Here is a 15,990-nt window from a genome sequence, read left to right as displayed (position 1 = left end):
TCTCAACATCATCGAGTCTGTCGGGGATTACATGAAGAGAGAGAAGCAACTGAGGCTGCCTAAATCCACAGAAGAACTGTGGTTAGTTCTCCAAGATGTTTGGGCCAACCTACCTGCTGAGTTCCTTCAAAAACTGTGTACCTAGAAGAACTGATGCTGTTTTGAAGGCAAAGGGTGGTCACACCAAATATTGATTTGATGTAGATTTTTCTTCTGTTCACTCACTTTGCATTTAGTTAATTGTGGATCACATCAAGTTATATTTCCCCTTGTACTGTTTAGTCAGTTGGACTTATATTGGACATCAGCCAAATGATGCATCCATTAGAAAAATCCCCCTTTATGAAATCTACTACAGTTATTTAAACAGCAGCCATAATATCCCCTTTGTTCTCGAGTGGACTTGTTTTTGGGATTGATACAATTTCAATTCATTAATATGATTATCATGGCTTTTAATTAAAAATGTACCTTTGTTCTGCAGCTTTAATATGTTGCCAACATACTGCCAAGAATTGGGCACAAATCTCTGTCAATTTTTTTTTTTTTTTTTAGAACAGTAAATGTTCTTAAGAAAAACTAACAAATTAAAATAACATGCAGCTGCAGTGTTTCCTTAAGGGAGCGACCACAGGTTACACGTAATGTCTAAATTTGCCTGTTCATTTCTACCCTTTATTAATATAATAATCCTCCAGTTATTTCCCTTCAAGTTTGTCTAATTAATAATAAATGCCTATTTCGCAAATACGCCCACCCTCTCACAAATTAAAGGACTGAATTATTATCATATGAAATGTAATCTGAACAGATTTTTTTTCTTCTGCTTCTAAAATTAACCAGATACTGCTCACTTAAGGTTTCAACTGTTTATTCCCATGAGTGTAAATCCTCAAAACACCTAGATTTATTAAGTCCCTTAAACTTAAATCTATATAAAAAATAAATGCTGGTTATTTTAATTGGGAACATGTCAAAGTTAAAATTCCCATTCTGAGCTGCCAATATTCTTTCATCACAGAGCAAAAAGAGAGACCAATAAAGTAGATCCATCCAAGAACCATTTACTACAGTAAGTTCTGCTTTTTATATTTATACTATCATATAAATAGCAGCTAATCATTAAGGCAACCCAACATAATTGGGTGTTTATAATACAGCAATTTCACTGTACATTTCAAATAGTTAAATACATTACCCCAATAGTTCATTTTTCTGTCTGTTTACACAATGGTTTTGGGATATAAATTAGGCTGAAAGCTAGAAAATGAGCGTTTAAGTATGATTTGATTCATGAGACAAACTTATGACAGATTGTATGCTTGGTTCATTAAGCAAACAATAAAAAAAAAAAAAAACACAAAGGTTTATCTTCTCTAATAACGTTCAAGAACACACAACTAATTTACCATCTTTAAAACTTGTGACTTTCCTTCTCTTGCAGCACATAAGACTAGCATACCAATAAAGCAGAAGCACATCTTTTTAGGTTGAAATGAGTTAATGTGTTGTAGAGGGGTTTACACACATACTTGAAAAGCGGGATCATAATACACAGCGCTCATTAAAGATCACGGCACTTGGTCCCTTGGCACGCAAACAGGTTAAACCATAAAATTCTTCTCACGTTTGTTTAAAAAAACTGCAAGTGAGTGGAAAACCCATCATTAAAAGGAGGTGTATAGAGTCTGTTACACTTTCTCTGTATGCTAAAATGTAACATCTATATTTAGAGAACCACCTAGCTAGTTTTTATTCAAAATGTTTTTTTTGCACTATTTAGTAAGGGGACCAGAATCTGGGGGTATATGGAGATATCAGTCTATGGGCCTCATTCACTAAACAGAGGTAATGTGTTTTGCACACAGTAAGCCCCTTTACTACGTGCTTTGTTCTCACTAACCAGTGGCAGGCAACCTAGCACGTGGAAAAAGTACAGCATTCGAAAAAGTTTAATACCACAGTGGTAGCCTACATAAACCATCAAGGCGGCCTGCGCTCGCCAGGCCTTCACCACGCAGCGCACAGACTCCTGTCCTGAACACACAGAAACTTGCGTTCCATCAGGGCAGTTCACCTCCCCGGTGTGGACAACAAGGCAGCAGACCTCCTGTCCAGAAAAGCTCCAGACAGCTTGGAGTGGAGGCTGCATCCTCAAGTGGTGAAGCAGATTTGGGAGAGGTTTCGACCGGAACGAGTCGACCTCTTTGCCACAGCAGAGTCCACTCATTGCCCCCTATGGTTCTCCATGGAGAGAGAGGAGGGCCCCCTGGGAGTAGACGTGCTAGCTCACCCCTGGCCACAGGGGCTATTGTATGCGTTCCCTCTGCTATCATTATTACCCCTGACACTAGAGAGGATCAGGGTGGAGAGAGCACAGGTTTTGCTGGTTGCACCCAGATGGCCGAGATGCCCTTGGTTTGCTCTCCCCTCTGACATGTTGTCGGATCAGCTGTGGCAGCTCCCGCTGCGCAAGGACCTCTTGAGCCAAAAGGAGGGGCTATTATGGCACCCGAACCCAGCCCAGCTCAAACTCTGGCCGTTGAACGGAGCCATCTATTTAGACGAGGTTTGCCAGATGCAGTAGTAGAGACACTACAGTCTGCTAGGGCACCGAGCACTAGAGCCCAGTACTCATATAAATGGCAAGGTTTTCCAAGACTGGTGCCTTACCGAAAGTCACAATCCTGTGACTTACCCTATTGAGGCGATATTAACCTTCTTACAACACTTGCTTGACACAGGAAAATCGGCGTCCACTTTGAAGGTATACCTGGCAACAATATCAGTGTGCCATGACAAAACTGACTTGGTGTCCCCTAGGGCACATCTCCTGGCAATGCAATTTCTTAAAGGGGCTCGGAGGCTTCGTCCTCCCATGAAAATTATGGTCCCCAAGTGTGATTTAGAACTGATACTGCGGGCCCTTATGGGTCCCTCATTTGAGCCCATGGCGTCAGCAGAACTGCACCGTGTTTCATTGAAAGTGGCATTTTTAATAGCCATTACGTCTGCCAGACGTGTAAGGGAGCTTCATGCGCTGTCCATCGATGACACACATATGGCTTTCACTGGAAGTGACTCGCGGGTAACATTAAGAACAAATCCATCGTTTTTGCCAAAAGTCCTCATTCCATATTAACCAATCAGTTGTTTTGGAAACTTTCAGACCTCCCCCGCATGAGTCAGAGGAGGACCATAGACTATGCCCAGTTCGGGCTCTACGCTGTTATTTAGATAGGACGGCGTCCTGGAGACAGTCCAATCAGCGGTTTGTCTGCTATGGGTCCCGCTCTAAAGGTCAGGCCCTATCGAAGCAACGTCTACCGCACTGGGTGACAGATGCGATACGCTTGGTGTATGAACAGACGGACTCCCCGTTACTGGGGGATATTACGGCCCATTCTACCAGGGGCCAGGCAACTTCGTGGGCTTTCCTTCATGGCGCCTCCTTAGATGAGTTATGCAATGCTGCTACATGGACAGGTAGTCAGACATTTGTGCATTTTTACAGCCTTGATGCGACAAACCGAATGAGACCCTCTCTGGGCTCTAGAGTTTTGCAGGCGGCATGCCGTCAGGAGTCATGTGTGCTCTGTTGCTATCGCCGTGGGGCTGTACTGTCGGTAATCTGGAGCCACGACAGCTTTGGTACAGCTTTCCCATTCAGTAATGGTTGTCATTCGAATTGAAAGGGAACGTTAGGTTATTACCATAACCCTGGTTCCCTGAAAAAAAAATGACAACCATTACCCTTTGAGGTCGTGTCCCTAGCTGACAAATGGCGATGTGCTACTGTGAGGATGTCCCTCTTCAACAGGAGGTGGAAGGGACTTCCCCCTCACAGCAGGGCTCTGATAGGGCAGCTTTTGTATATTTGCTCAGAGATTGACGGTCAGAGAGGCTCTTCCCATTCGGTAATGGTTGTCATTCTCTTTTCAGGGAACCAGGGTTATGGTAATAACCTAACGATACAGACTGAGCACAGACCATACGAGCCTTATATGTAGAGCCCTGGAAAATTCACGCGATCACGAATTTCACAGAAATCGTGTATTTGACTGCCTACTTTAAAACGGTTGTTTAGATATTGTTGATTTATTAGCTTGCATTGTATGATTAACATAAAAAATGCAGACAGCTGACGAACCGAAAAAAGCAAACCGCGTTCAGAGCTACAAAAAGGTGACGTTGCATGCAGATGGTGGAATTCTGTTTTGCTCAGCTTCTAATGTGTCTTTGGATCATCTAAGAAAAGGTACTATTCACAAGCATCTTGACAGCGCAGTACACAAACACAAGAAAATCAAACTTTATGTTCAGGCTAAACAATTACCAACAAGCAGGTCATCATCACAGGATTGTTTAAAAAGAGAACATAAAGTGGAGAAACACATAATGTCAACACGTTTGAATTAGTGGAAGCCTTTGTGCAGTGAACATACAGATATAACGGCGAGTCAATGAAATATGATGACGTTTTTTAATTAAAAAAATCCCAAATTGTGGAGCTGTGCCTAACAGTGACACTCAGACGAGAGTATCTCCCTAAAGTGTATGCAGCACATGAAGAATGTTTATATGGCAAAATGAACGATTCTGAGTCCGTTTACTCTGTAGGCGACAAGGACACTGATGAACGAGACAACTGTGTTTTGTACATTATTTTCATCCCACAGACTTTTACAACTGCAAATTCAGAGGAACTTACTGCTTACTTAGTAGATAAACTGCATATTGACTCCAGTAGTAGGTGATTAAGACACTTGTGGAGAATGGCATTGATTTCAGTTGTGTAATTAGATTTCAAATTTGTAATAATAGACAATAAGCCAGAGGGAGAAACACCATGCTTAGTCGTATACAATGTTTTAATTTATTTATTTAAAAAAAAAAAATTTAGGTTGATAGGCTCCAGTGGCATATATGATGTAATATAATTTACTAATAATTTGATGGCATCTGTGGTTTTAAAACTTCATTAAACATAATTTCTGTTTTTCAATCACTTCAGGTTTGCAGTTAACATTTCTCCCGATTTTAATATTTTGGGATTAAAAGGCAGAAAAACAGTCTATGGGAATTACACGGTCATTGTAATTAATGTGTCAACATACGTTTTAAAGGTTTACAAAACATGTACAATTGTTGAATAGTCCGTGTAGTATTGAGTCTGACTCGAAACTTGTATTTGGAGGCGGGGAGTCATTCAGGCAGACAGGGAGTGGATTGGCTGGTGTGGAAAGAACTGAAACAGGGTTGGTTCATTATGGTGTCCTGTCACATACATGATTTCGCTTGTCTGTAGACCAGCGTAAGAATATATGTTTAAGTAGCTCTTTAAGTTATCAGATTAGATGTAGATTACCATGTTAAGAGAAATAGCCGGTTTATGCCCGGATTGATTTTAAAATGTAATTCAGTTAAGCACTTCAACGTTCCAGCGGGCATCTATGCAAAATAGAAGCCCGCTAAACTTGGAACCTGTCTGTTCGCACTCAATCGTAATATATATATACACACACACTACAATAGTGTGTGTAAACCTCATGCATAATTCCGCGTGTTGAATTCTGCGCATTATGACAATATGCAAATTAATCATTTAGCACGCTGTATTTGTGCATATAATTAGCTTAGTGAATACAGCTACCGCTGGTTCATTTTTCCACATGTATGGCATCCCCCTGCCAGGCGGCAATTCTGGTCATTTACCGCAGTTTAGTGAATGAAGCCTTATGTGTCACACTTGGGTTACAAAGCTCACTCATAAAGCTTTTACTGCAACTTTCTTTGAATAATTCAACACTGGTACGTATATAAACATACACTTGGTATACACTTTGCCCTAGAGTACCCTTAAATGCTTTTAATTAATCAATTATATCTTCCATATGATGGTACTGCTTGGCGGTAGTAGTGGAAGGAACGTTACACAATGAAAAATTGTGTAAAGGTTGTTTGTTTTCTATATTTTGCTCCTTCCAACTTCCAACTGTTTAGATTTTACATTAAAAACACACCTGTTTAGCCAGTGTCCAAAATCAGGTAGGTGAGCCCACTGGACCCCAGTCTGGTTTAGGGAGCGGAGTATCCGACAACAAGCCAGAGTGACCAAAGGAGTGGCCAAGGCCAGCCATTTCTCATAGCCTGCTGATGTGCTGGATGCTTTTGAGCTGTAGTCAGATGTCAGAAGTTCATCTTTAGAGGGCTGGTACAGGCTGTCTTCTAAATCCTTGTAACTCCTTTTCTCACTGAAGTACTTTCTACAGACATCCTGGAATACTGCCAGACAGAGGGTATTCAGTAAGAAATACCAGGTCTGGTGTTCTTCCTCTATGAAGCTGCTGGCAGCCAGGCTCAACACATGTCCGAGTGTTCCAGTCAGTAGAAGTATATCTAGTTCCGAAAAGCCTGAATCCGAAGAACTCTCACTCTGGCAGGAGAAAAAAAAAAAAAAAAAAGTATGTCAATAAGGGTGTGCAGAGAACCCATTACTCATACTTCTACTCAGAAACCAATACTCATATGAATAGTTGTACTCCAATTTAGTGGGATGACATCACCGGAAGCACCTCCAATTATTTTACCCATGATTTTCTCTCAGTTTCGAATGCCCAATTGTTATTATTATTACTATTGCTTCTCCATTACCGCAGCAATTCCCCACACAACTCAGGGACCCGAGGCTCAGTGGGTGTCCTTCGATTCCGCAGGCCTATCGGTGTCTTTTTACACCCAGCTTCTGGATGACAAACACCAGCCCAGTAAATCTCCTCCACCAAGCTCACTTGGCGCCTGACTTGCAGGGGTCACCTCACAGCGGTGAAGAGAAACATTCTAAGCTGGATCCCACCTCCCCAACTCCGGGAGCACCAAAACCAATGCAGTGCCCCCACGGAATCCCCAGCGAAGACTGGCTGCCTCACATAACCAGGATTCAAACTTGCGATTTCTGGTTGTATAACTCGTCCTGCAAGCCGCGCGGCAGTGCTTTTACCAAGTGAGTCATTCAGGGATCCCCGGAAGCGCAATAATTGAGCCCACACGGAAAGGCGGAAAGGGATGCAAATCCATATAAACAAACATAGTCAACTTAATTTAAAGTTACTCGTTTGTGCCCAGTCTCAGGCACACTCCTATATGTCCGTAAGGAATGCAGTTTATCTCCAGTCATGATAGATACAAAAATACAGGCATAAGCATCATGAAAACTCAGAAAACCATGACGACACGGGCACATCCATATATTCAGTGATTCTGATGTTCTAATTAAACTGACGAAAAAAATAAATCCAGTCCAAGTGGTTCTCTAAATTACAAAAATCTATGCATGACATATTGCATGGAAAGACAGATAAGCAAATACTGTCTAGAAGCCAAGGACCTCCGTACATTACATATTCTGATACTCTTTAATATTTGTGCTAAAGATTGTCCTTATTATGTTTCATCACAATAGGATAAGCTTTTCTATAGATGTATGTATGTTACGAGAGCCACTATATATTACTGGGGGAAAATAAAATAAAAAAACAGATATAACCTTTAGATTTTCTCTAAATTAGACACAAATGTACAACAAAAGCTAGATTACACATGTATGTAAATGGAGTGGGATTATTTTAATCCACTCTTTAAAGAAAATATGCAACTCCAAAGTGTCTCTAACATTTTCATATTCAAGCGCTATAACCCCAAAAATAATAATTATTCTTAGCAACAGGAATCTGAAATTATTGTACAAAACAAGTTATTTTTTAGCTCAGTTGTGTGGGGGACCAACTGCATACATGTCAAGGGTGTTACAAATTGTTATCTCAGGGAAATATATTTAACCACCCTGTTAATGTTACATTACACCGGCAATAATTGCTTTTCAGAACTTTAAAAGGTCATCCATTGCCTGTGGTTGAAAGAGGTCAACAAGCGTATTGCATTGCACACTCAGGGAGCTTTATTAACCCAAGGGATGATAGAAAACAGCAGGCACCGTTTCCTCTAAACAAGGTGTAAATTGATTTTATTAGGTCCATTATCACAAATGTCAGTATGGCTAAACCCCTTTTTTTTTTTTTTTTGGTATATTTTTAGTAAATTGAGTCAGTGTGTGATGTTTCTAATGTGTTGTGCTCATCATGACGTTGCATTACATCCCACAAGCATGATACATTGCACATTTGTCATTGTGCGAAACTAAATTAAGCATAAAATTGTTCCTGCTTATTTTTTGCATATCAAAATAATTTATGGAAGTTACACTACTGATGGAACCCAAGTTCTTTACAACTTGTTGCATGAGGTGCACTGCATAGAATATCAGCCTTAGGGGGCAGTTATAACCATGTCAGCTTGCGATATTATAGACAACAGTGTCCATCACTCAACTGAAAATAACAAAGCTGTACTCTCCACCAAGGAGTTCTAGTGAGAAAGCAAGCCACCAGAGTAATACATAATCTCTCAGGTAATATACTATATACAAGTGCATAACACTTAATCACTGCTCCGCTGAATTATGAAATATTGAGGCTCTGTCTGGTCTCTTTGGGAGCTTGATCAGAAGGGGTGGCTGAAGTGTAAAAAGGCAACCTACCTCTGCTGAATTTTCTCCAAAGCCCCTGAGAGTGCAAATGCCAGTGCAGCACTCCCTAAATTGAGGAATGTAAACTACATTCTACCTTTTGGTGTATTACTTTGGGGTTTTCCGTTGGTTTACATTCCCAAGTTTAAGGTACAGTACACAACTTCCATATCGCCTTTAACCCTTCATGTAACTCTAAACTAAACAGTAGGAATCGCATATTCCTACTCCCGCAATGTAGATTACAGCAAGACGTCTGATGCGATGGTATCCCATGGCAGCAATTGCTAATTTTCTGAAAAACTTTAATTCAGCAGCACTTTGTTATTCCGGCCACTATGTGGCAGAATAAAACTGAAGAATTCATTAAAATAACAGCAGGGGATGCTGTGGTCTTCAAGTAAATGCTTTTTGAAGGCAGAAGACTACCAGCTACAAAACAGTTTTTTTTTTTTTTTTAAGACAGGACGTTATAATAGGATAATACCCTTATCATTGATGTCGCCGAATGCATTGCTGGACATAGCAAAGCGTATTTGCAGTTTAACATAACAAACAAAACAAATCTCTGTATTGATTTGATTTGCATTCAAATACATATGATTTACATGTAGCCTACACTAATGCTGCATGTGGGGGTCCTCTCTGTATGATTACATGTTAGATGAAAATGTGTAGCTCAAAATAAAAATAAGTCAGTTATAGCATTTCGGGGTAGATCTACTAAGATGGGCCAGTGTGACGGAAAGATGAGTTCTGGTGATGAATCTTCCTCCCGACTTGTGAGGGCGCTAAAGAACGGGAGGATAAGTATCTGGAAGGGCTGGCCTGACAGTTCGTTTCCGGGTCAGGGAAGTGGGTCAGCCTGGAAAGAAGCGCGACTCTGTTGTAAGACCGTATTGATTTGAAAGGTAAACGAGAGGCAGCTGCAAGTAATAAGGCAGCTGCAACAGTTTACCTAGATATCATGCGGGATTACATATAGGGTCAGGGTAACGCTGATCTTTTCCTTCGTTTGGGTAAAAGCTCAGCAGAGAGAAGGACCGAGAGAGGAGCTCTCGTGCAGCGTATTGTGTATTGTGTTTTGGATTTTTGTCTGAAATATTGTCCGTGTTTTGCACCACCAGACAGTTGAAGCACAAATCCGGAGCTGTCGCCGAGGGTCAGCACGATCCGGATCACTACTGCACCACCTCACGAAATACCTGTGTTTGCACTGGTGCACTCACCCAGGACTGTGACCGTTTGTTTTGTTCGGGACTGTGCCCTATTATTGCTATCCCCGCGCTTTACACATTGTTGTGTATAGCCGGGGATTTATTATTTAACGGTCACCAGACCTGGATTATAAATAAAAGCACCTTTTTCACTGGAAACTGTTGTCTGCCTGTCACTCCTGCATCGCATCACCGCTACACCTGTTCCCCTCCACTAGCCACTTTGCCACACGTGGTGTCAGATGTGGGATGGACCGCGACGCATTGGCGGAGCTGCTGCAGGCACTAGAGATCAGACGGGATGCAGAGGAGAGACGGAGGGAGGAGCGCTATACGGCGCTCATTGAACGGGTAGGGTTGATCGTTGCCGCAGGAGCGACCCCTGCCGGAACATCATTGATGTCGGCCCCGAAGGCACGGGCCATGAAAATGACAGCGGAGGATGATCCAGAGGCATTTTTGGTGGCGTTCGAGCGGCTGGCAACCGGGGCGGGATGGCCTCGGGAGTTCTGGGCAAGCCAGCTGGGACCTTGCCTGGTCGGGGAAGCGCAGGCAGCTTACCAAGCCCTGAGAGACCAGTACGCCACTGACTATGACCTAGTCAAGCAGGCTATCCTCCGTCGTCTCAACATCACCGCGGAGACCCACCGGACACGGTTCCGCGAGTACCGGAGAGCCCCAGAATACGCCCCAGGGTGGTGGCACAGCGGTTGTGCAACCACATGGTCCATTGGCTGACCCCAGAGAAGAAGACCGCTCAACAAATGGGGGAAGCCATTGTGGTGGAACAATTCTGCCATGTGGTCCGCGCTGAAACCCTGACACCCTGGAGGAGGCGGTCAAATTGGCCGAAGATTTTGAGGACTCCTTGACGTCAGCCCAGGTCGGGATCCTGTCAGCCCCTGCCCTGCTCAGGAACCAACATCTCCCTCCCTCTCCTCCAACACCACCACCATCACCCTTGGTCCCGGCACCCAGACCTCCCAGACAGAATGGTTGGGAGGGGCCCTGTCTGATTGACGTGGTTTTAGGTAATGTGAAAACCCACGCGTTAGTGGACACAGGGTGAGCAAACCTTGATCAGGACAGCTCTCTTGGGCGGTGTGTTGTGGCGGCCACAAGGTCAGGTGGCCATCTTCTGTATCCATGGAGACACGGCGGCATACCCCACCCTAAAAGTATATTTATCGGTAGGACAGATAAAATATCACCTTGTAGTCGGGGTGGCGGAAAGGTTGCCGCACCCAGTTATTCTGGGCCGAGACTGGCCAAAATTCAAAGAATTGGTGCAAATAATGGCAGTCTCAGCCACACACGTAAACGTGGCAGAAAAAGGGAAAAAGGAACGGATTGGTGATATGTTTCCTTTTCATACTGAAATGTTTTCCCCTCTGTTCCGTTCTAGAAAAACAAATAAGGAGAGACGGACCGCGAAATGGGAGGGAGCATCTTTGAGACAAGGCTGGGGTCTGGTGGGAGAGTGCTGTAATGGTAACAAACACCAGTCGAAGGGAGTGGGAACGCAGTGTGACCGAGACAGCGAGGTTACTGGGCCGACTAGGGCAGAGGTTATTCCAGCCCCTCTCAATGTACCGGACCCATGGTACTCAAGCGCGGACCTAGTGTGGGGCCAAAACAACGACCCGTCACTGGTGCATGCTTGGGGGCAGGTCCGGTCCATTGAAGGTAAGGATGTTGATGGCGCTGGGCCGCTAGTATATCCACATTTCAGTATAAAGGGGCAATTACTATATAGGGTAAACCTAGCCGCGGGCACAGGACAGCCTGTAACACAATTATTGGTTCCCCCGTCTTGTCGGACCGAGGTCATGAGGCTGGCGCATGATATCCCTTTTGCGGGGCACCTCGGAGCCGAGAAGACGAGGGAACGGATATTGGCTCGGTCTTCATACTGATGTGTCGAGATATGTAGCCACATGCCCAGACTGCCAGCGAGTAGCGCCGGGTCGAGTGCTTCCCGCCCCTTTGATCCCACTGCCGATTATTTCCACTCCGTTCGAGCGCATTGCAATGGACATAATGGGCCCTTTGCTACCTTCTGACTCTGGGTATACGCATATATTAGTAGTGGTGGATTATGCAATGCGATACCCGGAGGCAGTTCTATTGAGGTCCACTAGTGCAGCTGCAATAGCCACCGAGTTAGCGCAGATTATGGCTAGAGTAGGGATTCCCAAGGAGATTTTGACTGATCACGGGACCAATTTTTTGTCCAATACGTTACAGCAGGTGTACAAAATATTAAAAATACGTCCCATCAGGACGTCCGTTTATCATCCACAATCGGACGGTTTGGTTGAACGTTTTAATCAGACCTTAAAGTCGATGCTGAGGCGATTTGTAACACAGGAGCAGAAACATTGGGCATCGCTTCTTCCCTACCTCCTTTTTGCGGTGAGAGAAGTGCCGCAGAGTTCAACGGGGTTCTCCCCCTTTGAGCTCCTGTACAGCCGGCAGCCTCGCGGCATTCTCGACCTGCTGAGGGAGGGGTGGGAGGAGCACAAAGGCTCGTCCAAAAATGTAGTGAAGTATGTGCTCCTACTCAGAGATCGCCTGAATTTGGTCAGTCGTTTGGCCCAAGACAACCTCAGATCGGCTCAGCACCGACAACAGCAGCATTACAACAAAAATGCACGGATTCGAACCTTTCGACCAGGGGACAAGGTAATGCTGCTACTTCCCTCATCCGAATAAAAACTCTGTGCTAAATGGCAGGGGCCGTATGAGGCGATTCGGGCTATAGGGAAAGTAAATTATGAAATCAGACAGCCCGATCGCCGAAATGAACGTGAAATTTATCAAGTCAATTTGTTAAAGCCCTGGCAGGCAAGGGAGGTCTTATTTATAGTCCCAGGCAATCTGGAGGATGATTTAGGTCCCTGTCCAGAGACCCCGAGCACAAGAGCGATTTCTATGGGGGAACAGTTGGTTCCGGATCAGCAGAGGGAGCTGCGTAAGCTTATTGAGGAGTTCAGCGATGTTTTTTCTGACGTGCCCGGCAGGACAAACTTAGTTGAATATGACATTATCTCTCCACCAGGTGTCACAGTGCGAGAGAGACTGTACCGGATCCCAGAAAGTCGACGAAGTGGTGTTCGCAAAGAGGTATGGGATATGCTCGAGCTTGGGGTGATTGAACCTTCCAGGAGCGAGTGGTGCAGTACGATCGTCATAGTGGCTAAGAAAGACGGCACCAACCGCTTCTGCATGGATTTCAGAAAGGTGAACGCTATTGCTAAGTTCGATGAATATCCCATGCCTCGGGTCGACGAACTTTTAGACAGACTGGGAAAAGCAAGGTTTATTTCCACTCTGGACCTGACGAAGGGATACTGGCAAATCCCTAGCCACTTTCAAACAGCCAGTCACAGTGCAAACATATCACAATTTGCATTTTGGTAGCTGCAATTCGCAAAGTGTGTGTATATATATATATATATATATATATATATATATATATATATATATATATATATATATATTATATATATGAAAATATGTTCATGAAAAGAGCTGCAATATACACATTTAAATATTTGTTGCGTCTTCTTAGAGATCTCTATCATTATACATTGGGAGTGTTGTGCAACATGTGTTCAAATAAATAAAGGAGAGGAGCTGTGCTGCAGTACAGGATGCCTGAAGGATAACGTCTATACATGTAAAGGTGCAAGAATCAAAATAACACTGCTTTTGTTAAACATAAACGTGATCTGTACAATGCATTCTGTTACATAATCATACATAGCCCCATGCTAAACATGTTTGTCCAACATAAGGAGTTTTTGAGTTTAAAAACAATACAATAAAATTGCACACACATATATTTATAGTGCAATACATTTTAAATGTAAAGCCTTGCACTGAAATAACACAAATGTGTTTTGAGTAGGCTACACATTACATTATGTAAAAATATAAATTTGTACAGTAGGCCTATACAGTACAGTAGTAAAATTAAGTGAATACCTAGAGCACTTTCTTTTTACTTTACTCTGAAGCCTACCGGTAACCCAAAATAAATCATGCTGCTGCATTGCAAAGGTTTGTGTACAATGCGAATAAAAGATTATTTAAAAATTGAAACTAAATGATTTTAGCGTTTTTATTATTATTATTACTACTACTACTTAGTAGCCTAGACAATTAACACACAATAGATCATGGTCCTATACAGATGCTCAGAATGAGCAGGAGGGGTTAGTGGCACATGTGTGCAGTCTACTGCTCCAAACACGCTGGGGAAACCAGAATTGTCATAGAAATTTGTTTTCAAGGCTTGTAAGTACACCCTGACTTTAGTGTAAATTAGGTACTTGGGTGTTCGCCTCAAATGCATTGAGCACAACCAGCAGCGCACAAGAAAAAGCAGACTGGGAAATGCCAGCAACAATTGTGACTGTTTAAAACATGCTTTCAAAAGTTCTTAACAAATTAATGCAATTGTAAGTAATTGTAGGCAGCTTTAGTACATCTCATTATAATATTTGAGAACCCTAATTTGCACTATCTCTGCCCCCTTTTTGAGAATTTATGCAGGAATGTCCACAATTAGATATTCATCTAAGCATTCCCTAAAAAGTCACCAACAGCATTGCACATGTCTAGTACACATTTCACCCTAGACTTCTGACTCGTTTGCAACTGGTTTGCGACTATTGTGACAGGCACAACACTTTAGTGCATCTGCCCTCAGTATTAATGAAAATATGGATGATTTGAATTATTTGGTTGCTGTCGTATTATACTTTATAAAAGCATATATCCTTGTAATGTATTGTTCGCGAGAGAATATCTGACAGAATAAATAAATACATAAATAATAACATTGTATAATTATGTGACAAACAACTGATCACAGATTGACTTTGAATAATATTAGCATGAACAGCAGGATATAAATACATATTTAATTTAGACCACCGGTATTATTTTATTTTAAATAATTTGTTAACCCTAATCATGAAAACCACACATTTAAAAACAGATAACATGAACATTACCAAGGCTACAATAAAAAATAAAAGTAATCTGTTTAAATACACACAGTGCCTATTAAAATAATTACAGATTGTAGTTAGTTTAATTAGGGAACCAAAAGTCATTTGTCATATTTTGTTATTTTTTAAAATACGATTCTGTAGGTTTTTCTCATTACATAACTGTGGTGGATAGCCACTAACATAGAATTTAAACCCTGTTACACCTGTTTAGTGTTGGTCGATCCATGTGGGTGAAATTGTCCTTATATGCATACGCAATGCTGAGGAATAATAAATAAATAATGAATAATATCTAGATTGGAGAAAGATGAGGGGTTGCAGTGGACAGGAGCCACTTTCCCAGAAATTGTCCACCTGGAAATTCTATGGAATATTACAAATGAAAGAGTTATTATTCCATTGTTATGAAGCCCCAGTTGACAATCTCTACTGCTTTATGGATATTAATGATGGATGGCCAGAAAAGCCCATGATGCCAGGGTGTTCAAAAATGCAATGATTTATTGAAAGGGGCAGGACTGCACATCATTCCCAGAACTACCCAGGATAATCAATAACGTTACTGTTCCAGTGGTTATTCTAGCAGTTCCAGTTTATCCACTGCTAACCTGTGTATTGAATCTGTTCTCTGATTATACTGACCCTGAAAAGACAGTTCAATTACTGTTTAGACAGAGCTAGAATGGCTGTGAAGTGTGCACTTGGGTGTTTGAAAAGGAGATAGAGGTGCTTGCTTAAATACAGTGACCACACAATACAAAACGTGCCCACTGTGATCGGAGCATCTTGTGTTCATCACAGGAGTTTCAAGCTGATTGGTGCACTGAGACGGACATAACTGCTTTGTAGCAACCAGAGAATAAGGTGGTCCCTCATGACAGCATGGCACTGGCAGAGCAGGGTCGACAAGCACTAACTATATCGAATTGTGGCTTTGCACCTTTCATACTGGCATCTGTTCGATTTTCAAGTTACTTTTATCAATTGTACTTTTGGTGACACAATATACACAGTCTGTGTACATGTATACAAATGTTAACAAAATTGCAAACATTTGGAGGTATCTGAGACATTAAAAAAAAAAAAAAAAAAAAAAAAAAAAAATCTTGTCAAAATGTTTGTCACTTCAGTTGTACACCTATTTTGCAGTTTAACCAATCATGTT

General features: G+C 42.3%; 1 protein-coding gene across 6 annotated transcripts in view; it reads right to left on the bottom strand.

Moving 5' to 3' along the window:
- pigg (phosphatidylinositol glycan anchor biosynthesis class G) overlaps window positions 1-15,990 on the bottom strand; it is a 119,840-nt gene that overhangs the window by 35,091 nt on the left and 68,759 nt on the right. For all 6 annotated transcript variants that reach the window (XM_041264575.1, XM_041264545.1, XM_041264549.1 and 3 more), the window contains exon 9: window positions 6,024-6,436. In XM_041264575.1, coding sequence (XP_041120509.1) covers window positions 6,024-6,436 — 413 coding nt within the window. The remainder of the gene's footprint in view (window positions 1-6,023; window positions 6,437-15,990) is intronic.

This window comes from Polyodon spathula, chromosome 1, assembly GCF_017654505.1.
Source record: "Polyodon spathula isolate WHYD16114869_AA chromosome 1, ASM1765450v1, whole genome shotgun sequence".
Classification (NCBI taxonomy): domain Eukaryota; kingdom Metazoa; phylum Chordata; class Actinopteri; order Acipenseriformes; family Polyodontidae; genus Polyodon; species Polyodon spathula.
This window is presented reverse-complemented; position numbering and strand designations above follow the sequence as displayed.